Raw genomic sequence first — 21,794 nt, 5'->3', positions numbered from 1 at the left:
AGGCACGTGCCCATGGAAGCTACTAGGCCGATTTGGGTGAGGCGGTGGGCCACGGGCCACCTGGGGGATTCAGGCAAGTACGTACCACCTTGCCGCTGCCATCAACCCCGACGGTCCTTTCCAGAACAACCTAGACTCGGACTGATTCCACGTAGCAAGCTCGAAATGCCTTCGACCTCCTTTCTCGGCATTCTTCCGGCCATGTCGTGGGCGTAGCAGCTGCTGGCCCTTCCTCATGCCGTCATTGCTCCACCAACACCGACCCTCTCCGGCTTCTACGTCAATGGGAGCGTCCCCATGAACGACAAACCGTGGACCCATTTCGACGCCATGGGCCCAAGAATTCAACCAGACCAAGGACGAAGACCGATCATTCGAGGGTGTGTCAGCCGATGGACAAAGATGCTATATTGGTCCCTGGAAGAGATATTGGCTGTAACTATCTGCTAGGAATTGCTCATCCCCGGTCATTTCCGAAGAAAGGTTTAGCGCCTCACTGATTGTCTGGTCCTTGTATGGGTCGCCAAATATGTCGCCAATGTGAAAGTCAGTAAGGATGTTGGATCCTTGCGTGCTACTTGGCACCTCCCTGGTGGCCGCTAGATCTTGATCTGGGCCCGACCGCACGTTGTCGTCAGTTGTGGTAGAGAAGGGCCCGTCCCGAGGTTTTCTCCTCTGACTTCGTGCCGGTTCCCGATGCCTCTGCAGCACATTTTTAACCAGGGCGGCGCATTTTCTCGACTGTCCGGAGTTGATATATTCGAATACCTCGATACTCTTGGAGCAGGTTCGAACGTACTCATCTGCTTCCTCCGTCGGACATTCAAAGATGCGCATCATCAGGACGAGAGTCGCCGATAAACAGTAGTAGCAATAGTACCTCCAGCGCCTGTTGCTCGGGTCCTCGGCGAGAAGATGATGGATCAGCACCACGTTTTCCTGTGCTGCCCCCAGGCAAATTGAAACCGACATGTTGGTTGAATAAAGAGGCATCGTTATCTGGCTCTTTCTGAAGAACGGTCGGTGCAACATGACCATGAGGTGGTTGAAATCTGGCCGTGTTGATTAGAGCGAGCCGCCAATAGTCAAGACCCTGGCGATGACAATTATTACTCACGAACTTGAATGCTTTGGCGCTGGCGTTTCACCCACTTCACCGTCTCCCATTGCGGGTTTTCGGGGTCTTGGGAACCTTTGTCGAACTTGAGGTGTGGCGGAAGGTTCTCGCGCCAAGCACACAACTCGACTTGGAGATTCATTAAGCGTCCTGCGAACGGTTGTGCCTCAGAGCCCTCCTCGTTGATTGCCGATATCTGAACCCACGGTTTAATTAGTTGGTGTCTATTTCCTCTAATCGAGTGGGCAGGCTTTTTTTTTACCAAGTCCATAACCTTTCGCATGGTTCGACCAAACTTAGCCATGACGGTGATGAACGTGACTCGGCCGACGCTTGCCAATGGTTCCTGTATGGCTAGTTAGCATGGCAAAAGTAAATGGTGTGTCATCACTGTGGTTACAGGAGAATCTTTTGGGAATGGAGCTTTTGCATCTGCCTCTCGTATCGACATCGGGCGTCCCGAGTCCAGACACTGCTCAGCTTCAATGGTATATAGCATCCACCACGTCCTCGACGCTGCCTGAGCTTGAGCTTGAGCTTGGGCAGTGGTTTTGATACCCGCGGAAGCTCGATTGAGGCCGATCGAGTAAGCGAATCTGATGGCGATACCGATATAGTTATATGCGACTACACCTAGTCAGAACACAGCCAAACAAGGTTCGCTCAGTGGGTCGGTCACATACGATTTGGTTTTAATACACTTTGGGCATAGCACCCCTTCATGCTTGTCAGTTCACAGAGCCTTGAAGTTGGGGTGAGGGACGATAAAATACCATAAACAGGGCCGCTTGGACGGTCTCGATGCTCACAGCGTCGAACAACTTCCCCAGAACTTCCTGAGCTTCGGAGAAGTAACTTGCAGCCCACTCGGCATTGTTCGACCCCGAGTCGGATTTCAGCGCGCCCATGGCAAGTACCGAGTATACCAGGCACTGCCGCTGCTGAGAAGCGAGGCTCTCAGTGTCTAGCGGGGGCGCGTCCCAGAATGCGCGGTAGGCGGTCATGAAGGAATCGACGTCGAGGACGGGCAAGAAGTCGTGGATCGTATCGAAGAAACTGCGAACATGAGCATTGGCAACGTCTTCTCTCAGCTTCCATCTCCTCGTCTGCGGCTGCCAAGGGATAGGGATGAAGTCGTTGTGCTCAAAGAGCCCGTCCAGCTCGAGCGAGGACGTCTTCGTGGCGGGGACTGGCTTTTTGGATGGCGGCTCGTGTATATGGTGTTCTCCTTCAAACTCCCGCAGCCGGTTACCCAGAAACCGGGCTAGTGCTAGGATGGAAGTGCTGCCATAGAACTCAACCGAGCACGTGCTGGTGTTGAGAGTCATGACCGACTCAAACCATGGCTCCGGGGCGTTGAAGCTGCGACCATTACTGCGGCTTCCACCCGCATTGTTCGGGTCTGATGCCTTGTACGTTAGCTCGCTAAACACGGCGTGTTCGAGCTCCAGTAGCCGCTTGTTAAACCCGTCAAACTCTCTGCGACAAACACATGTCAGATACATATACGCTGGCTCCGAGATGCTAAGGGGGAGCAGGCATACGCGGTCAATTTGTTCGCCGACGTCGACGGATCGTAAACACATCGAAGGTTGTTGTGAGTACATGATTTGCAAGGACTAGCCCCATCGCACTGGTGGAATTAACTGTGGTCAACATCTACAAGTACTTCAGGAGGAGTGGACAACCTGGCTCAGGAAGATACCTTGGATTTTCGTGCTCGGCAAGGGTCACAGGCCTCCACCGTCTTCTTTCGCTGGCTCACAGGCGCGAGGAGTTTCCGTTGCTCCATAGCAGTATTTCGACATACAAATGCTTCAAGAGAGCAGGAAAGACCTAGCAAAACAGAGAGAGAGAGCTTCGAAGCAAGGTCAACTTCCCTATCTTGGATGCTTGGCAGGGCGCGGATTGACCGGGGCTGGAGGAGCCCCCGGGCCGAGGTACGGATACGCCGCCAAGACGCCAAAGAGGCTGGCCTAAACGCTAAGGAGACTCCACTCAAGTAGGCCCCCAGCAGGAAGTACATACGGCACCATGCGGGTCCCCCCCGCAAACTCACCCCGCAAACCTCCCTCATTCAAAAGCCCGGCAATTGTTATGTTCAAGAATTGGTACCGTCGGCAAGTAATGACGGGAGGGAGGTCTAGACCCATCCCTGCACCTCCCCACGGCTTAAGGCTTGGCGTGGGAACCCACCCGCCGGAATCTCCGCGAGCCAAAGAGTATGTCCTCATGAATTGTAGCTAGTCAATGGCTGTCGTATTGTGTTCAAACCGTGTATAGGGGTTTGGAATCTCGATGATATAGAAATGATTCTTCCCCAGTGCGTATCCGGAGCGTGCTCTTCGGAGAGATTCGCCAGTCCTGTATTACTCCTCACATTACTTCAAGATGGCACAGACTGACATGGCCCACGACATCGCCCAAGACAACGCGAAAGGGACTCGCGGCAGTGTGGAGTATGTTGAAAAGGCCGTTATCCACGGGGACCACCACAAGAAGGCGGATGCCTTCGTCACTGGCACCAACCTCCCACCGATCGACCCGGTGGCAGAAAAGGCGCTGAACAGGAAGCTCGACATCTGGGTCATGCCTCTTCTAACGCTTAATTTCATGTTTGCATATGTCGACAGGTGTGTTCATTCGCAGCCAGACCACGCAGCGGTATGGAAGGAGAGAGAGGCTTACTTACTTTTCTTGCAGGTCAAACCTAGGGAACTCCAAGATCATTGGGTTGGAGAAGGACCTTGGGATGGAGGGATACGACTTCAACTGGGCGTCCACCGCATTTGTGAGTGTCCTGAGAGCGACAGGTGCTCTTAATTTCCACCTCCAAGTTCGAGTAGTTAACCTTGTTCCACATGCAGTATTTTACGTACATTCTCATCGAGTTGCCCGCCAATATGGTGTTGAAGAAAATCGGCGCCAAGATCTTCCTCCCTGCCCTTTGCGCCTGCTTTGGCATTATTACCCTGTCGACTGCCTTTATCCACAACTTCCAAAGCCTCGTGGCGATGCGGCTGCTCTTGGGCCTTGCTGAGGGCGGCCTCTTGCCAGGATATGCTTACTATCTATCGTCTCTCTACCCCCGTTACGAGCTTGGCGGTCGAGTTGCAGGGATGATGACTGCATCGCTCCTTTCTGGGTTTCTAGGCGGCTTCCTAGCCCTTGCCTTTGGCAATCTCCGGCCTCTAGGAATCCTCCATACCTGGCGCCACATCTACTTCTTCGAAGGCATTATCTCTCTATGCCTTGCGGTTGTGTCATATATCGTCTTTCCAAAGGATATCGAAAGCGCCTGGTTCCTTTCCGCCCAAGATAAGGAAGTTGGTCTTGAACGCCTCAGACGCCAGGAGTTGACAGATCCATCGACAACCATCAAGAAGAAGCACATTGTGCAGGGAGTAAAGAATATCAACAACTGGATCGCCGCTACTATCTTCTCCATTATCAATGTTCCTGTGCAATCCTGCATCTTGTTTCTCCCCTCAGTAAGCAATTTGTTGCTGTCAGATTCGTTCCTTATTATTACCACTCAAGTGAGACTAACATCTTGTGCCCAATTTTAGATTATTCACTCCATGGGCTATACCTCTAGCAAAGCTCAGATTATGTCTGGTGCACCATTCCTGGCTGGTACAGCCATGTTGGCTCTGCAGGGATATCTATCAGACAAACTACGACGCCGGGGCCTTGTTATCTTGATCTGTGTCCCATTTCTAGCGGTTTGCTTTATGCTCCTCTTGATTTTCACCCTTGGCGGACAACATCTGCTCGACATCCCTGGGCTTCGCTATATGGCGTTATTCATCGGCGTAACGTTTGGCACCGGTGGTGGACCCATCACCCTAGCTGTATGTTGCCTCTCCTTACTCCCACTCCTCATCCCTTCTTCAAACCCTCCCCACCTAACTAACATGGCCCGCCTCCTTCTCTACCACTAGTGGGCAATGAACAACAGCCCCAACCCGGGCGTACGCGCCGTCTCCACGGCTATTATTATCGGCTTTGGCACTATTGGCTCGTTCATCGCATCCTGGACCTATACGAACAAAGAGGCGCCGCTGTACGTCACAGGGCATGCCATCAACATGGGCTTCTCGGTCACTGCCGTCGCCCTGATTGCCGTCTACTGGTGGTACTGCAGCTGGGAGAACCGACAGCGGGACCTGGGCAGGCGGGATTATCGCCTGCTTGATCTCTCGCAGGAGGAGATTGACGACCTTGGACATCGGCATCCTGATTTTCGATATGCGTCGTGAGGTGATCACAGGGGTATGCCATTCTGTGGTGCACGTGGGTGCTGTTTCTTGGGCGATAGTGTGATTATCTATTGGCTAGACGTTCGGGACTCACGGGGATTTGGTCATTTCACTGCCGATGAGAAAGCATTCTATTACTATAGTTACAGATAGATCTACAAGTGAATTTACGGTCGTGGTGACGCTAGAAACCTGGCTTATGCCAACTTGTTTGCATGCTTAAAAGTACCATGGGCATGGTATGTTTCTAGCCGTATCTGCTTTATGGGCATGGTGGACCACGGCTGGGTAGACAACCAGTTTGGCCTCGGCAGGGGCCGTGTATTTGGTGCTCTCGCTTGGCTGGGGATAAATGAAGGGCAGCAACGGAGAAGCGCCGGGAAGACAAGTAGAGAGGTGAGGAGGACTAGGACCCTATCTAGGCTGAGATTTTTGAACTGCCGCCTGTTCGAGACGCCACGTTTCTGAGTGGTCGTTCATGTCTTCTCACATCAACCTTGACCACCCTGAGGGAGAAGAGTAAAAGTAAATCGTAATACTGATGGGAAAGCTGATTGAGCAGATGGAGAAATCTAGTGTGAGCTAGGTAGGTAGTTGCTGGTACTTTTGTGGGGGGCACCGCAGCCTGACGGAATCTCCGCGAGCCCCTGGACCAGGATTCCGGGTTGTTGGCTGTGGAGACGGGATCCACACTCGCTTTCAAGCTCGTTGCGAAGGCCCTACCTGGACTAGACCTCTGGGTCTTGACCCATCCCTCTGGCCTACCCCATTGTCTCCTCTTCTGACAATTTAACAACAGTGCAAAGTGGTATAGATGAATATGTGTAAAATATAATCGCTAGATACACACTACGCGAAAAGATACCCACCACGCCCCGGTCGCTTCCGTAAGTATACGTTAAGACCGGTTTGTCTGACGAACCAGTAATTATGGAGCTCCCACGACGCCTTGGGGTTCTCGAGCTCGAGCTGCTCGTACATTTAGCGGCGTCGGGGTTCAGTGAAGGGAGAGAAACATACCTCGAAGGCCCACAAGAGTTGCGGGACGATCTTGGCCATCTCAAGCATCGAGATGTGCCGGCCTATGCACGTGCGAGCCCCGGACCCAAACTGAGAAAGTCAATTATCAGGCCTGCCAATAACACCAGGAATGGAGTGAGGGAGTTAGACGCTCTTACAGCCAAAAAGGACCTGTCCATGACTTTCAATGTCTCCGCGTCGGCTTCGAGCCACCGCTCCGGCCGGAACACGTCGGCGTCCTCGCCATACACTTGCTTGTTCCGATGCAGCACCCAGGGATCGATACCAACGGTCGTACCCTCGGGGAGCCAGGTGCCGGCTATCTTGCATCCCCCACTGGGCACTAGCCGCTCCAAGAGCAGCCCCACGGCTGGGTGAACACGCATTGCTTCTTTTAGCACCGCCTGCAGGTAAGGCATTTTGTTGGATTCGGCAAACGAGATGGGCTCTTGCAAGCAATCTCTCCCGTCGACGGCGCTGTCGATCTCCTCCACAACCTTGCGTAGCGTCGGGGGATTCTTCAGCAGGTGGTAGAATACAGACCGGAGGGAGATGGCGGTGGTGTCGCTACCCGCGAAGATGTTGGTCACGCTGTACGAGGTGACCTGGCGATCGTTCACCAGGTCCGGATGCTCTTCCTTGGCCTTCAGGAACATGTCGAGGAAATCCTGCCTCTCGGAAGGGTGTGCGAGCCGGTCGTTCACAAGGTCAAGTGTGAATTTGACGACGTGATTTGAAGGCATCATGCGGACTGCGATCGGACTTTTGACGAGGAATTTGTCCAGAATTGGTATTTGCCCGCACTGTTCGTTCCTTGGGTGAGCATTTGCTGCATCAAATCCAACGGAGGGGCATCGCATCCGTGACTTAGTTACTAACCCACGCAAAGTAGTTCAGCCTCCATTCAAGATCCTTGATGATGCCGCCGACATCGCTGCCCGTCTCCAGGAAGCCGAGGCGCTTACTGAAGGTCATCTCTCCGCTGAAATGATGTTAGATGTCGACACTGCAAGAAACCAGGCTCAAGATGCTGTTTCAATTCTTACATGACATCGAATGCATAGTACTGCAGCCATGTGCCCAAGTCACAGGCCTTCCCCGTGTCTCCATAGAGCTCATTCAGTCTCTGCAAGAACACCCTCGACGTGGTGTCGACAAATGGTTCGTACTTGAGCAGGGTGGTCATGCTGTATGCGTTCGCGATTGGCCGCCGGATGGCCGCATGGAAGTCTTCATTACGGGTGTTGAACAGATTCTCCAAGGGCCTTCCTTGGCTAAGGCTCTGTTGGACTGTGTAGAAGTCTGTCTGTGAAAACCTGTCAGTTGGTTGATCACCAAGCGCGCGCAACTCAGCGCGTGGGAAGGATCGGACTTTGATGAAGCCGGATTTCAATCCGTATATGATCCTCACGGCCTCAGGATCCGCCACAGACACGGCGTTGGGGCCGATCCTAACGAGCTTCGACTGGTACTTTCGATGCAAGTTGATCAGGGTGTCATGGTGGTTTCCTCGCGCCACGTCTACCAAACGCCATAAATTCGTGACAGAGGCGATGAATGGCCCTGGTAGAGATCGCAATCCGGGCTTGTAGCAGGCCCTGACACGGTTGCCCAAGAGGAGGAGGAGGAGCAGAAGGGGGATAGCAAATGACAACCCCCCAAAGGGAATATTGGATGCTTGGTAAAAATTAAGAATCATGATGCAGTCGTGTGTGTACAGAGAGACACAGCAAGCGTCGGCGATGCAACTGAGCCGAAGACAAACAGAGGCAGGTTGGTTTTGATGTTATTAGCATCCATGTTGCGCCAAGGCTATGCATGTATGTATGTATGTATGTATGTATGTATGTATTTACCTCATGTTCCCACATACACGATAGAACGGTCGCGGAGATTCCGATTGGTGCCCATCTGGTGGATCCGTACTCGGCACAGCTTCGGGTATCGGGTTTACGGGGCTACGGAAAACTTTCGCGTGCAACCAAGTTCTCCACCTGATTCAAATTCCAAGGTCGATCAATCCGGCACGATGAAGCTCTCAGATGGCTACCGTCAAATCCAAGACTCACCTTGCATGCGACACGTGTCGGCAACGGAAATCGAGATGCGACGGCATCCGTCCTAGCTGCAGCCACTGCAGGGTTGCGGGTCGGGAGTGCACTTACCGGCCCACGCCGACGAACCTAGAGACGTAGGGTTGCATTTGCATTTGTACCTGCAGGGATTGAAGCCCGCTCTGATCATCTGACATTGCCATGCAGTGACGTCTCGGTCCTCTCGCGCCTCGCAGGCGTCGAAGCCCGCCTCCAGGCCATTGAGGGCAGGGGTCGGGGCACACCAGACCGGGGTGGGGGGTCGCATGCGGACGGAACCACGACAGCGGGGCCGGCAGGGAGCCCGAAACCACCGTTGCTCAGCACCGCCCCCGATCTCCACACCGCCTCGGCCTACAAGATGCTCCACTACTGGCCCAGGATCCGCCTCAACCTCACCGCCCCCGGCATTGTGTCGACGTCGTATCTGGCCGAGGCCGATGCTGCGGACCCGGTCCTGCTGCAGACGCCCACGTCCGGCCCCGATCCCCCGCAGCCCCCTCTCTGGCAGTTGGTCCGGCTCGTCGAGGAATTCTACAGTAGCTCCGTCGAGAAATTGCCGGTTTGTATCCTGGAGGTGTTCGATTCCTGCCCGGCCTTGGGTGTCCATTACGTGCTCAACGGCCTGGCGCAGCTTTATCCTCCCGACGCCGTCTCACAGCATTCTGCGACGGTTGATCTTCATAGGCTTTCGATCGCACAGCTTCTGGTTGTGTCCCTGGCCAAGAGATCGTCGAATGATAGCGCCATGCAATCCGATTCAGCCACAACGGCAATCTCGGCCGTCTCCTTCACGATCGCTCTTCAGAAACAATGGATGCTGATGTCCAGCTCGGATGAGGAACGGCTCCCCTTGGCAATACTCGCGGCATACTGTCTGTTTTACTACTGGGCGCGGCCCTTTCATGCTCTCGGTCTATTGCAGTCTGTCGACCCGGCCATCAAACGCTACTCGCTCCGGCATCCAGATGACTCGTAAGGGCGCATGTGAATACCCCGGACGGGGCATGTCTTTTTCTAACTAAATGCGGATAGACTAGTGTGTCGCTACTCCAGACTGCACTTTATCCTCGAGAGGTAAGGACGGAATCCCAAGCTATTCGAGATTCAAGTCATTTTGGCTGACGGTGCGATGGCACAGTGACATTCTAACGGAGATCGACGGCTTCCCATCCAAAACATGCGTGTCACTACTGGGTGACCACCCTCAGAGCTCGCTCCCCTTGCCAGCGAGCCCCGACAACTCCCTAACGGGCGATCAAGGGACGTCGTCGGCGGTCGGGAACTATATCGAAAGCCACATGTGGTTGAGGTGCTACCTGAACCGGACCCTCCACCTCCTCTACGGCACCAACAAGGCGTACGCGCAGCCCCACGAGCTCGCGGACATTGTCTGCAGCCTGTCCGCCGAGCTGCGGCAATGGTACCAATCCCGACCCCTCGGCCAGCAATTTGTGCGCGACGCGACGACGCTGAGGATGAACGTCCCGCCCGTGTCGCCCCGCCTTGTAAGTCAACATCATCATCATCATCACATCACCGCCCATGCTCTGCGTCCAGGTCTTCTAACCAGCTTCCTTTGGAACCGAAGAGGGAAATCGCGCTGCGATACTTCTCGTGCGTGTTCCTCCTCCACCGCCCGGTCCTGTACTTCTTCCTCCACAAAGACATGGAATACACCGTGCGGCCACCCGACAACCGGACGCTGCACTCGGACCGCGAGCCCTGGGTCCTGGAGTCCTGCCGGGACTGCATTGAGAGCGCCGCGCTGCTGATCCATTTCGCGTACATCCCGATCGAGTTGGGCAACAACGGCGGGGTGGAGAGGTCGTACCGCAGCTGGGGCGAGGTCCAGCTGCTGTTTGCCGCGTACCTGGTGCTTCTCCAGGTCAAGTCCGTCACGGCCCTGTTCCCGATATTTCGCAACATTGGAGACTTGGATGAGCTGCTGGATAGGGTGGAGCGGGTATTTGAGGCGTTGCCGGTGGAGTCGCTCAAGGTTCACAGGAGCTTGGTTATCTTGCGGAATGAGCGGCACAACTTTGAAGTCTCGTCGCCGGGATATTCGATTGGTTCGGTTTAAGCGCCTGGCCTGGCCGTATTATGTCACTTTGTGGGCGCACGGGTTTTGTTCTTCTGGCTGCAAAGAAGGAGTTGGATACGAGGCGGGGAATATATTATGGGAAGCACATGTCATGGCCTTTGACTGGGAAATCTAATTAATTATCTGGCCCTCTAATCTCCATCTGACTATACACCGCCAGGTAATGTTACATGCCAACTCATTAGACCTTTTCAACCTCGGCAGACGCGCCACTGGGAGATGCTCTCTCATTCTCGACAACCTTCTCGTCCTGGAGCTCGGGAAGATCGGTGAACTGGTGATCCCTCCACTGGCGGACGGGGATCTTGTCAATGAAGAACCGTTCCAGCTCGTAGTTCGTCCGGCCCGTGGTCTCGCCCACGCAGAACCAGACGTACGCCAGGGTGATGATGGTGGTGCCCGAGTAGATGAAGCCCAGCATGGGCCCCAGGTTGGCCGAGTAGTACAGGTAGGGCGACGTGAAGGCGATGACCCAGACGGTGAAGAAGAAGGAGACGATGGAGCACGACATGATCTTGTTCCTGTTGCGGCCGACGGCCATCTCGGACGCAATGGTGAAGGCGAGCGGGCCGAGCGAGAAGTTGAAGCACACGATGACGACGTACGAGAAGACCACGATGGCGGTGCTGATGCCCGTGGGGAACTCGCGCTTGGTGCCGAGCCCGCCGACGACGATCAGCGCGCCGAAGATGCCCACGCTGCAGGCCAGCAGGTTCTTCCGCCGCTGGATGCGGTTGCCGAGCAGGACCGCCGCGGCCACCGAGATGACCTGCAGCACGTTGGTGATGAGCGAGATGGTGAAGGCCTCCTTGATGCCGAGCGACTGCGCGAACACGACGCCGTACGAGTAGAAGAACTGGATACCGTTGATCTGCTGCGCCACCATGGCGCCGCACGAGTAGAGCAGCTTGCGCCGCTCGATCGGTTCCTTGAGCAGCGACGCCCAGCTCGACTCGGCCTCGTTGGCCTGCTCGCGCCTGACGGCCTCGTCGAGGACCAGGAGGTCGTGCGCCGGGTCGTAGCCCTCCATGCTCCGGTTGATCTTCTTCAGCGCGACCTCGGCCTGCTGCGTCCGGCCTTTCATTGCGTACCATGTCGGGCTCTCGGGCGTGAATGGAAGCATCAGCATCATCAGACCGGGAAGCAGGATGAGCAGGCCCATGGGGATGAGGTACGAGTTCTTGTTGGGGATCGACTCGGTGCCCTGTGTGATGCCGGAGCCGACCAGCTGCGAGCACGACTGCATGAACTGGAACATCATCAGGGCAGGCCCGCGGATGGCCAGGGGCGCCACCTCGCCGATGTAGAGTAGGCTGGTCACGGTGAACTGGCCGATGCCAAGACCGATGAGGATGCGGCCGAGGATGATCAGCCCTTCGATGCCGTGCGACGTCAGCTGGACGATGGCCCCGGCGATGATGCATGTCGAGGCGCAGTAGAAGACCGCCTTCCGGCCGAAGTAGTCGTTGATCGGGGCGGCGAGGAGGGCTCCACTTGGCACAGAGTTAATAAAACAGTCTCCCTTGTAAGTTCATCTCCACCAACAGATTGCCGACTTACAGTAATTCGCCGACATAGATGATCGACGCAGTGAGGGAGACGAAGGATGTCGTGAGTGCAGTCAGGCCGTCCGAGTCGGTCGTGGTGCCGAACTCGTTGATAAAAGGCCGCATGCCCAGGAGGCCCGTGTAGTAGATCTGGTCATATCCGTAACAGAGGGCCCCGAACGTCGAGACGCCGCAGTAGAAGATGGCCCATTTGTGGGACCGGAAGTCGATGCTTAATCTGCCCATTTTGGGAGACTTGATGGAGAGAGGATGAAGCCGGATGAGTTGCTGGTAAGGGCTACAAAGGGAAGAGAGAAGGAAAAAGGGGGGTGGCTTGGGAGATCCAGTGGCCAGGCGTTTGTCTGAGTTCGCGAGAGGGCTCGTTATATATCCATGAAGTGAAGGCCGGGGTTGTCGAGTAGATAAGAGGCGTCTATTGAACCCCGGTTGTATTTTCCGATCGAGACCATGCAGGCTTTGCCATGTGGGAGACCAGCAGCCCCGGATTCTGGCTAAGAGAACAGCATGCAGGCGACAAGGGGCAAAAAGCAAAAGGTGGTCTGATGATGTTCTTGGAATCGGAGCAACGAAATGACTCGACAGGAGTCATCCTCTGGATCTTCTGGGGTACACATGCGAGCTGGGGTATATCTTGGGGTAGATGGGGATGGCAGTGGGTGCCGAGTTCGTGGCACTTTTCCACCAAGTGGGCCAGGGCTGACGAAGAAAAACCCATTAGTTCCAGCAGACGGGCACTTTAATTGGCTGCATCGATATCCTCAACACCCTACTGATCTTTGGTTGGGAACTAGTGAGGGTTGTGGATCTCACGCCTCGGGGGAGTCGCCGTCGGAGGCTCCCCCGTCAACAAGTCCCGGTGGTGGGGATGGAAAGAAGATGGACGTCTTGGCAGAATGTCGCAAACGAGCGATCTCACGCTCATGGCATATTCAGAAACTAGTAGTCTCGCGAAAACGAAGACCTCTTTCGTGTTTCCCGGTATATTTGACAACCCCCTTTTTCCTGTATCCTCGGTTCTGCCCCTAACTACCAAATTACCGGGACGAAGAAAGAAAGCAGACACTCCAGAATGGCAACCGCAGGTCTTCAGCAGCTTCAAGCTGCAGGTACGGTTTTGATCGCCGACACGGCTGACTTCGAAAGTATGCGCATTCTCCCCAGTTGGGGGCTCCGGATGATTAGTCGCTAATGTGTATATCGGAAACAGAAATCGCCCGCTTCAACGCCTCCGAGGGAACGACGAATCCAAGCCTCCTATATGCCGCTGCCCAAAGCCCCTCGTACGCGAACCTGATCGCCGACACCGTCTCGTACGCAAAGGCCCTCCCGGCGTCCGTCTCAGCAGCCGAGCGCCTCTCCGCAGCGGTCGATTTCCTCGCCGTCCAGTTCGGTACGCAGATCCACAAGCTGACGGGCAAGGTGAGTACCGAGGTCGATGTCGCTCTCTCGTTCGACACGCCCGCCACTGTCGCCTCGGCGCTGCGCATCATCGACCTGTACCAGCGGCAGGGCGTGCCAAAGGAGCAGGTCCGGATTAAGATCAGCGCCACTTGGGAGGGCGTCCAGGCCGCTCGAATTCTGCAAATGGAACACGGTATCAGCTGCCTGGTGACGGTGGTTTTCGGCTTGGCCCAGGCCATAGTTGCTGCGGAGGCCGGTGCCGACGCCGTCGCGCCGTACGTCGGCCGCATTGCCGACTGGGGCAAACTGCACGGTGCCGAGGGAGACCTGGGCGTCGATACAGTGTCCAAGATCCAGAACTACCTGAGGAAGTACGGTTTCCAGACCAAGGTCATGGCTGCCAGCTTCAGGAACGTGGACCAGGTTCGAAATTTGGCTGGCATCGATCTGCTCACCGCAGCGCCTGCCATTCTCGAGGCCGTCGAGAAGGAGACGGAGCCCATTGTCCCCAAGCTGACACGGGAAAGCGGTAAGAAGCCCTTGCTTTGCTTGCAAAACATTACGAGGGGCAGCGACTAACATGTCTATGTCTATAGCCCAGGCTGCGGACTTGCCAAAAGTCTCCTACATCAACAGCGAATCGTCGTTCCGGTGGGCTTTCAACAGCGATGCATGTGCGGTGGAGAAGTCGGCGGAGGCTATGAGGAAGTTTGGAGAGGACACGGATAGATTGAAGGCGCTTCTCGCGACCAGACTTTGAGCAGCCATTCAGATTTTCATGTGTTATTACTTCCTTCGTCGTACCTATTTAAATTACCTAGATAAAGATAGATGACTGAAATTCCAGCAAACAATTCTAGTGTACCTACCTTGGTGGAAATCGTGTGTGACTGTGGACCGTGCTACGTCATCGTGAAACAAATGTGCCGTGTTGACCATGGTCGAGACCCAGAGGACGGAATGGACCTGTAAGATTATCCTTTGCGGCCCCTGATTCCACTGCATTATTGGGGTATTCATGGATTCTCCGATTCCTCCCATGGGGAAGAAGGTCGACTCCTTAGGCCGTGGCATGCAAATGAGACGAGCTAAGAGCTTGTCTTTGGTTCACGAGTCAAGATGACCACTAGTTGCTTCCGGGCACTTGTCAAAATCGGCTCGGCACATCCGTCGGAGCATCCCCCGAAAGCTGAGCAGCCCTCACTTCCGAACATTCTCCACATCTTCACCGTGCTTGTGTGATCAAGTCCCCTGGTTGACATATAAGATTGTGACCGATCGGAATGGCTCAGTCTCTTGACCATGTGGCTTCGGGGGATCCTCCGATATCGAGCCCATGTGATCTCCCGTATCGGGTCTTCCGGTGGGCGGCGAATCACAACCTCCCCACACGTATTATGGCCAAGTCCACTACCAAATACACCAACCACATCCTGGTTTCTCCATTCTCAGCTCTGGCGATCTGGATTTAACGGCCTCCTTCTCCTCAGCCAAAGTCATCTCACTATCTCACTCCAGTGCAATAGCATTCCTCTTCTGTTCATTACTCCGTGATCCTTGTGCCCTGGGAACACTCTTACCCTCACATATCTATCCATTTACCTCGACACCATGTCGTACATAGTCGGCCTCAACAGCGGCTCATCTTTTGATGGCGTCGATGCCGTCCTCTGCAAAATATCCCTCGCAGAGGACGGTCACCCAGCTCGGCCAGAGTACATCGACGGTCTGACGGTCGATTGGCCACTGGAGTTGCAGCCCCTCATCCTCCGCGCATTCGACAACGACCTCACCATCTTTGAGATGACAAGACTAAATTACGTTGCTGGTGCCCTCTACGCAGAAGCAGCCAACTCCATCATCAAGAAGAACAACCTGAAGCCCCAAGACGTACACGTCATCGGGTACGACGGCCAGACCATCTACCAGGAGCCGCCAGATCGCGTCAAGGAGCGCAAGTACGTGCAGAGCGGCAACAAGAGCCTGGTAGACCTGTGGTTGAAAGGCGGCTACGCCTGTGGCTTCTTCATCGCCGAGTCCGGCGTGGTGGCCGCCCTGACAGACGTGGACACGGTGACGCAGTTCCGGCCCATCGACCACGCCCTGGGCGGCTCGGCCGCCCCGCTGATGCAGTACCTGGACTTTGTCTCGTTCCGCAACGACGGGCCGACCGTGACGCTCAACATCGGCGGCATCGCCAACCTGCAGCTCGCCGACGCGGACCGCAGCAAGATGATGGCTTTCGACACGGGCCCGGGCAACGTCATGATGGACCACGTGGTCAAGGCCCGGACGGGCAAGGCCTACGACGCGGACGGCGCGCTCGCCGCCCGGGGCCGGGTCATCGGCCCGCTGCTGGACGAGCTCCTGACGCACGGCTTCTTCGCGCGCCAGCCGCCGCGCTCGGCGTGGCGGCTCGACTTCGGCGCCGCGTACGCGGACCGCATCCTCGAGCGCCACGCCGCGTCGTCGACCGAGGACGTCCTGGCCACGCTGACGGCCTTCACGGCCCGGTCCATCGCCCGCAGCCTCGCCGACTTCATCCTGCCGCGCACGCCCGTCGTGCGCGTCATCGCGTCGGGCGGCGGCACGAGGAACGCCACGCTGATGAGGGACCTGCGCGCCGAGGTCGGCGCGCTGGGGCTGGAGGTCGCCGTCAGTGACGAGTTTGGCATCCCCGCCGCGTACAAGGAGGCCATCAAGTTCGCGACGCTCGCGTTTGCTAATAAGAGGGGTCTGGCAAATAACATCCCCGCCGCTGGGGGGGCTGTCAAGTACGCCGTGCTTGGAAAGCTCTCACTCGCCCCCTGGAGGGCTAAGAATGGCGGGGAGGTTATTGGGAGAGCTGAGAAGGTGTTGGGGTTGGGAATTGGTGGGTGCCCCCGTTGAGCCCGCATTTTAGAAACGACAGGACTGACGTGGAAACATAGCTGACGGAACTACGAACGGAACTACGAACGGAACTACGAATGGAACCAACGGTGTGCATAGGGTCAACGGGGCGCGTTAAGGCAATAGAAGGTCATGTAGCAAGATGTGTCTGAAGGAGGAAGATGTTTTGAACCTTGTTCTCACCAGCATACCGATGTGATAGAGGGTGTATTTTAGCCAAAACACAATCACTACAGCGAGTGGGCTTCGTTGAGATATGATTATTCTGTCAGCACTGGCTCTCGCATTGTTATCTTGCCATCACCGAAGTTTAGGGTAATTCATGAGATTGCTATACCACCCTATCCTGTCCGATTTAAACCCGGCAATCTTAACAGATCATGGCCATATTTCGTCTCCTCGAGGCGTGGACAAGCAGCCCCTCACAAACCCTCTTGTTTGAACACGATGATGAGAACCCTCAACGTTGGGAGATCAGTCGAAGCGCGGCTCCGCTATCGTAAGGCTGCGGATATCACACAGCGGCCGATCACCTCAAAGGCCCGTGTAATACTGCCTCTGCAACGCCATCCAAAGCAAGGCGGAGCCCGACATAATCAACGTAGGCGCAGACTCCTTGGGCCGGGCCGTGCGGTAGACCAGCAACTCGGTGCCGTTGAGGAAGATGACGCCGGCAAACGAGGCCATCCCCAGCGAGTAGAGTTGCGGGTTGGACATGTGATACGCGGCATATCCGCGGATGAGGGCGGTGTAGACATTCTTCACGCCATAGACGTGGGCGAGCAGCGCATTTGGAGGCGGTCGTTCAGGGCCGCTGAATTGTTTCATGGACACCTCGGGGGGTGAGGTGTAGCACACGGCTGTGTGGATGACGGCAAAGGTGCTGAGCTGGATTTGACATTAATCAGTGCACAGTCAAAATTGGATAATTCATTAAGACGTACGAAGAGTAGGAAATATGGCAGGTAGCCATCGCTCTGCGGCAGGAAGGTGAGAAGACTAGATGAAAGCGCCATGTTGATTTTTGTTGTGTCGTGAAGAAATGGGGATAAGGGTAAAAAGGGGCAAAAAGGTGGCTTGTTCTGACATTTGTTCCTGTACCCACTCACATCTAAGCCACCCCCACCATCCATCCCACCAAAAATTTACCGCCACATTTGTCCCTCAAGGTGTCGTGATATGCGGTACGCTCGTTGCTTGTTCAGTTAGGAGACTTATACTTTGCCTCTTCGTTTTCTTTTCCTATGAAATCGAGTTCGGCCATGTAGACCATTCTTGCTACTGAGGATTATAGGGATAGTTACACTAAATGGATTTTGTCAGTGTTTCCAGCCAGTTTGTCAGGGACCATCTCTCCCTGCATCATGCCATAGACATAGGCGTGCCCCACTAGCTCGAACTTGTCCATCACGCCTGACTGCCGCAGAACCAAGGGCATCCTACATCCAGAGACCACGCACAACCTATCCCCCGGTCTTGCTCCAGGGGGGCAGAAGCCCATGTAGCCAGTGTTGCTCAAAAAGAAACCGTGACGTAGGCAACGTCGGAGTTCGGAATCAAGTTCGACCATCCCCTCTCCGTAGCTTGCTCCGTCGGCCTTCTTGCTAGCATTGAATATTTTTTCCATCAGCTCAGACCTACAAGAATCCGGAAAGACGTCCCACAGGTGGAGAACAAGAAACCTGTGTTTGAGCTCCTGCTTATCGGAAAGGTCGTGGCCGTCTTGAGCCAGCGCGTAAATGCTTCGTGGCGAAAGAAAGAGCAAGCAGAGCTGTCGCAGGTCTAGTCCCTCGGCCATGGCAAGTTCGATCAGGTAGTCGAAGAAAACCAGTGCCTTTGAAAACTTTGTCCGGCCGTCTTTCATCTGAGCGAAGGTGGAGTACTGCCCGGTGTCTGTCCTTGCCGAGTCTCGAATAATGCTTCGAAAGAGAACTTCACTCCAGGGCACGCCGACTGGGTTGACCTTTGACAGGGCCTGGCCTTCGGAGAACAAGAACTCGACGCATTCCCAGATTACATGCCACGTATCCTTGGCCGAGAAAGTCTTGACGGACTTGATCTCATCGCACCAAGTTCCTTCTAAAGCCAGATCATCTGTAGCCATGTCCTCTGGGAGAGTGCAAAGCTCCCTATGGCCACATGCTTGATATGAGTTGTAACTGGCGCCAATGTTCCAGTGGAAGGAATAATCTGGTACCCAGGAAGGGAGACCAGTGGCGTGTAATCGATCAGCTGCTGTGATCCAACCAATTCCAGCGTTGGCGAGAAGTTCGAGGGATTTAGATTGACGAAACTCGGCGATCGTGTATGACATGTAGAGGGAAGACACGTCAGAGCCGTAGTCAGGCTGAACAGGCCAAGTTTCTTTGTCGATTAATCCCAACAATCCAAAGATTCTATCTCGAGGGTCGGTGGCTAGGCAGGCCGATGTGGCCTTGAGCAACCTCGGCATGTCTATGTTCTCTTGGACGGGTCCACGGTTACGGAGCATGATGTAAAGCATCCCGAGCTCGTAGTCGCTGCTCTCATCTCTTTTGCGAAGTAGACCTCCCCGTATCATTGCCATGTTGAAGAAGATGAAGGATTCGGAGAGGAACGACCCCACCCAAGGGCGTTCGAAGTCGGTGAGTCCCCCCCCCGTCTCGATAGCATTGAGAGCCAATATGGCAGCAAGCATGTCGTATGCAGCAATAGTGTCATTGCCACAGACGATGAGCCGTTGGCGGGCGAGGGCGTGTTCCTGGATAATCCAGATTCGATGCCAGTATGGTCGATTATACAACGCAGCGGCAGCCCGTAGGGCTTTCTCATCGAAATACTGTCCACGACCATTGCTTTCCGCATCTTGCATGATGGATTCCTCGACTTGCTGTTGTTGCTGCCGACTCATTTTCCCAGTCTGGAGGGATGTTTTGATGACCTCGCGAAAGTCCCGATTTTCCTTCAGCAAGGTAGCCCACATCTTGATGAACTTGATCGCACTATGGCTATCTCCATCCTCGGGGCCCAGCCACATGATGACTTCGCTGGCACGGGCGTAGATGTCGCTCATTATCCCGACTTGGTGGTTCTTTTCGAGGACGTCGTCTTGGTTGATGCATATTGCGTCAATCCAGAGATGGTCGACACCCGCAGACTTTCCACTCGCTCGCCACATTTCCCGAATCTGACAAAGCGCATCATGAAGATTTGCTGTAACATGTTTGGGGACGCCGCCAAATATTATGGACTTGGTGATTGACGGATCCCCCCAGACGTAGGACAGTGCCTGGTATTTTCCGCGGAATGTGTCGAGATCGACAGTGGTGATATGAAGATCAATTGGGTTGGATTTGGCGAGTGACGAAAAGGTGACCAGCCGTATCTCCTTCTTTCCCCTTTTCAGACAATCGTAGGGTGAATCCGGTGACGAGGACCTCACTACGATGCCGAAGTCGTGGGAGGCGGAGGAGCCTGGTGACTCAGGGTTTCTCTCCCGCGAGGATGTGGAAAGCTGCGAGGTTCGATTTGGCGAAACCTCTTGCTGCGTTGGAATGATGTTCTGTGCGGCATATCTCGAATTTTGTCGTGTGAAGGAGAGGGTCTTGGTAGGCGGATAAGAAAAGCGACGACATCGCTGGCAGTTGGACATGACTGCATTTGCCCGCCTCATCGTGTCGCTCTAGACTGGCCCAATCTGGGGCTCCAAACCCTTCGCGGACGAGAGAGTCACGTATGATGTTGGCGGTACGTTCTTTCTGATGCATCGCAACGAGTTCATGTCAAGAGGTGTAGCAGGATGATGATCGAGTCTCAGCCCCCCGGAGGCCGTCCGGAAGTAACATATTCCGCACCATCCTGCCACGTCTGGCCTGTATGTGGTGTGGTGAGCCATCTTATTGGTTAATGCAGGCCATCCTAATTAGTGCAGTCAGCCTTCGGCTGTCAGCTTATGTTCATGGCTAATAAAGCAAACCACCGAATCATAAGCTGGAAGCTTTGCTTCAAGGAAATCAGTCGTAGCCACTATATCCCACCGCCTGAGAAATGATGGAGGTACTGAGAGAGCCCACGACACAGTGGTCCCGATGTTTTAATTTGATGACACGCCACTTCTGCGGCACGCTATTAACTGCTGGACGCTCAGATTCAGCGCCCCACTCAATGCCGACAAGCTCAGAGGTGCCCTGCCGAGAGAGAGGGCTGGAAGGAACTCGGAAAACGGATCCGCTTGAACGTAAGACTGTATATCGCCGTGACAGCGACTAAGATTGGCTCCCTGACTCAAAATCCACAAACAGAAGGAGCAATAGCTAGAGATCCACATTCCCGAGACCTTCCCCGTGAAGGGCTGGCGCCGAATTTCCACCACGATTCCCTCGACGTAAGAATCGACGAGGACCCCATGGCCCGGGTCGGGGCCGATCCGGCCTTTGCCAAGAGGCACGCCACCGAGGAGCAGCTGCTCACGGGCTTGTGGCTGTTCCTATAGGGAGCGCGCTTTGTCCTTGACATGTTTTGGTGGCGGAGGATGGAGACCCGGACTGTCTTCCTGCCGCGGAGGACGGTGCGGGATCTGCGTGTCGAGGCAATGGCCTCGCTCGCCGCGGATGCCGACGCCGCTGCCAGAGATGGGCCGACGCCGTTTGTCAGCGAGGGCGACGTGCTAACGGCGTGGATGATATCCATGGCGGCCTCGGTGCTGCCGCTGTCCTCTTCGCGGACGGTCGGCATCTCTAGTGCTTTTGGCTTCCGTGGCCGCTTGACTTCAATGTTCCTCGCGAGGGAGGGCGAAGGGGCGAATGTGCAAAATGCGGTGCTCCCCTTCTTCACGAACCCTCCGGCCAGCGACCTCATTGCCAGGGATAATGCGCTCGAGTTCGCGGCACGGCCCATCCGTCGTAACATCGAGACGCAGGCCACCGAGGCCCAGATCCGTGCTTTCGCCCGCCTTGCGCGCGTGTCGCTCGTGGAGACTGAATTACTGCCGTTCTTCGGCGATACGAGCTTTTTCTTGGTGAATTGCTCCGACTGGACTAAAGTTCGGTTCTTCGAGGTGTTGGATTTTGGACCGGCCGTCCTCTCCAGAAGGAGCGCGAATAGCAATGCTGCTCTCAGTCACAGCTGGGTGGATGTCCGGGGGATGAGCCGGACTGCCAGCCAAGCGGTGGAAACGGTGGCGCCGAAGTACAACCCGGTCTACTACCACGTCCAGGGGGTGAGCCCGAACGATATGCTGGCTCGAAATTCGTTCTTTCTCGTGGGAACGCCGAATGGCGATTACTGGATCACTGGCTGTTTTCCTCCCGAGGTGTGGAGGAAGGTGGAGGTGGCAGTCTCCGCGACTTGATGTAGTAG

At 55.2% G+C, this 21,794-nt stretch overlaps 10 protein-coding genes across 10 annotated transcripts; 5 read left to right on the top strand and 5 right to left on the bottom strand.

Moving 5' to 3' along the window:
* Nucleotides 1-108: 108 nt before the first annotated feature.
* QBC33DRAFT_613449 (fungal-specific transcription factor domain-containing protein) lies at nt 109-3,011 on the bottom strand. Its single transcript, XM_060432541.1, has 8 exons — nt 2,823-3,011; nt 2,662-2,750; nt 1,891-2,596; nt 1,801-1,834; nt 1,518-1,744; nt 1,380-1,463; nt 1,118-1,313; nt 109-1,052 (listed from the first exon to the last, which is right to left on the bottom strand). The coding sequence occupies exons 1-8, from the start codon at nt 2,907-2,909 to the stop codon at nt 406-408; spliced, it is 2,070 nt and encodes a 689-aa protein (XP_060280247.1). The 5' UTR covers nt 2,910-3,011; the 3' UTR covers nt 109-405.
* A 497-nt stretch (nt 3,012-3,508) lies between these two features.
* QBC33DRAFT_572968 (major facilitator superfamily domain-containing protein) lies at nt 3,509-5,502 on the top strand (the record flags this gene model as incomplete). Its single annotated transcript, XM_060430678.1, has 5 exons — nt 3,509-3,750; nt 3,821-3,908; nt 3,985-4,608; nt 4,687-4,971; nt 5,062-5,502. 5 exons carry the CDS (start codon nt 3,509-3,511, stop codon nt 5,377-5,379), a joined length of 1,557 nt encoding a protein of 518 aa, XP_060280246.1. The 3' UTR covers nt 5,380-5,502.
* Nucleotides 5,503-6,085: 583 nt separating this feature from the next.
* On the bottom strand, nt 6,086-8,184 carry QBC33DRAFT_548591 (cytochrome P450). The gene is made up of 6 exons (XM_060428867.1): nt 7,772-8,184; nt 7,446-7,705; nt 7,279-7,381; nt 6,558-7,202; nt 6,400-6,489; nt 6,086-6,348 (listed from the first exon to the last, which is right to left on the bottom strand). Exons 1-6 carry the CDS (start codon nt 8,096-8,098, stop codon nt 6,229-6,231), a joined length of 1,545 nt encoding a protein of 514 aa, XP_060280245.1. The 5' UTR covers nt 8,099-8,184; the 3' UTR covers nt 6,086-6,228.
* A 218-nt stretch (nt 8,185-8,402) lies between these two features.
* On the top strand, nt 8,403-10,723 carry QBC33DRAFT_548587 (uncharacterized protein). Its single transcript, XM_060428866.1, has 5 exons — nt 8,403-8,590; nt 8,661-9,467; nt 9,528-9,569; nt 9,634-10,000; nt 10,084-10,723. The coding sequence occupies exons 1-5, from the start codon at nt 8,442-8,444 to the stop codon at nt 10,573-10,575; spliced, it is 1,857 nt and encodes a 618-aa protein (XP_060280244.1). The 5' UTR covers nt 8,403-8,441; the 3' UTR covers nt 10,576-10,723.
* On the bottom strand, nt 10,600-12,482 carry QBC33DRAFT_211688 (putative sugar transporter protein). The gene is made up of 2 exons (XM_060422669.1): nt 12,157-12,482; nt 10,600-12,089 (listed from the first exon to the last, which is right to left on the bottom strand). The coding sequence occupies exons 1-2, from the start codon at nt 12,387-12,389 to the stop codon at nt 10,778-10,780; spliced, it is 1,545 nt and encodes a 514-aa protein (XP_060280243.1). The 5' UTR covers nt 12,390-12,482; the 3' UTR covers nt 10,600-10,777.
* Nucleotides 12,483-13,014: 532 nt separating this feature from the next.
* Nucleotides 13,015-14,412, top strand: QBC33DRAFT_548582 (uncharacterized protein). Its single transcript, XM_060428865.1, has 2 exons — nt 13,015-14,078; nt 14,146-14,412. Exons 1-2 carry the CDS (start codon nt 13,353-13,355, stop codon nt 14,323-14,325), a joined length of 906 nt encoding a protein of 301 aa, XP_060280242.1. The 5' UTR covers nt 13,015-13,352; the 3' UTR covers nt 14,326-14,412.
* A 495-nt stretch (nt 14,413-14,907) lies between these two features.
* QBC33DRAFT_596373 (uncharacterized protein) lies at nt 14,908-16,740 on the top strand. The gene is made up of 2 exons (XM_060431876.1): nt 14,908-16,437; nt 16,496-16,740. The coding sequence occupies exons 1-2, from the start codon at nt 15,177-15,179 to the stop codon at nt 16,573-16,575; spliced, it is 1,341 nt and encodes a 446-aa protein (XP_060280241.1). The 5' UTR covers nt 14,908-15,176; the 3' UTR covers nt 16,576-16,740.
* On the bottom strand, nt 16,657-17,502 carry QBC33DRAFT_548575 (Erg28 like protein-domain-containing protein). Its single transcript, XM_060428864.1, has 2 exons — nt 17,402-17,502; nt 16,657-17,345 (listed from the first exon to the last, which is right to left on the bottom strand). Exons 1-2 carry the CDS (start codon nt 17,471-17,473, stop codon nt 16,992-16,994), a joined length of 426 nt encoding a protein of 141 aa, XP_060280240.1. The 5' UTR covers nt 17,474-17,502; the 3' UTR covers nt 16,657-16,991.
* A 3-nt stretch (nt 17,503-17,505) lies between these two features.
* Nucleotides 17,506-20,228, bottom strand: QBC33DRAFT_548574 (heterokaryon incompatibility protein-domain-containing protein). Its single transcript, XM_060428863.1, has one exon. It carries the CDS (start codon nt 20,107-20,109, stop codon nt 17,758-17,760), a length of 2,352 nt encoding a protein of 783 aa, XP_060280239.1. The 5' UTR covers nt 20,110-20,228; the 3' UTR covers nt 17,506-17,757.
* Nucleotides 20,229-20,940: 712 nt separating this feature from the next.
* Nucleotides 20,941-21,786, top strand: QBC33DRAFT_458388 (uncharacterized protein; the record flags this gene model as incomplete). Its single annotated transcript, XM_060424886.1, has 2 exons — nt 20,941-21,564; nt 21,625-21,786. Coding segments are annotated over 2 exons (786 nt in total), but the record flags the coding sequence as incomplete, so codon positions are not given.
* Between the last annotated feature and the right edge of the window lie 8 nt (nt 21,787-21,794).

Source organism: Phialemonium atrogriseum, assembly GCF_030411735.1.
Source record: "Phialemonium atrogriseum strain 8032-3 unplaced genomic scaffold QBC33scaffold_27, whole genome shotgun sequence".
Taxonomy (NCBI): Eukaryota; Fungi; Ascomycota; class Sordariomycetes; order Cephalothecales; family Cephalothecaceae; genus Phialemonium; species Phialemonium atrogriseum.
This window is presented reverse-complemented; position numbering and strand designations above follow the sequence as displayed.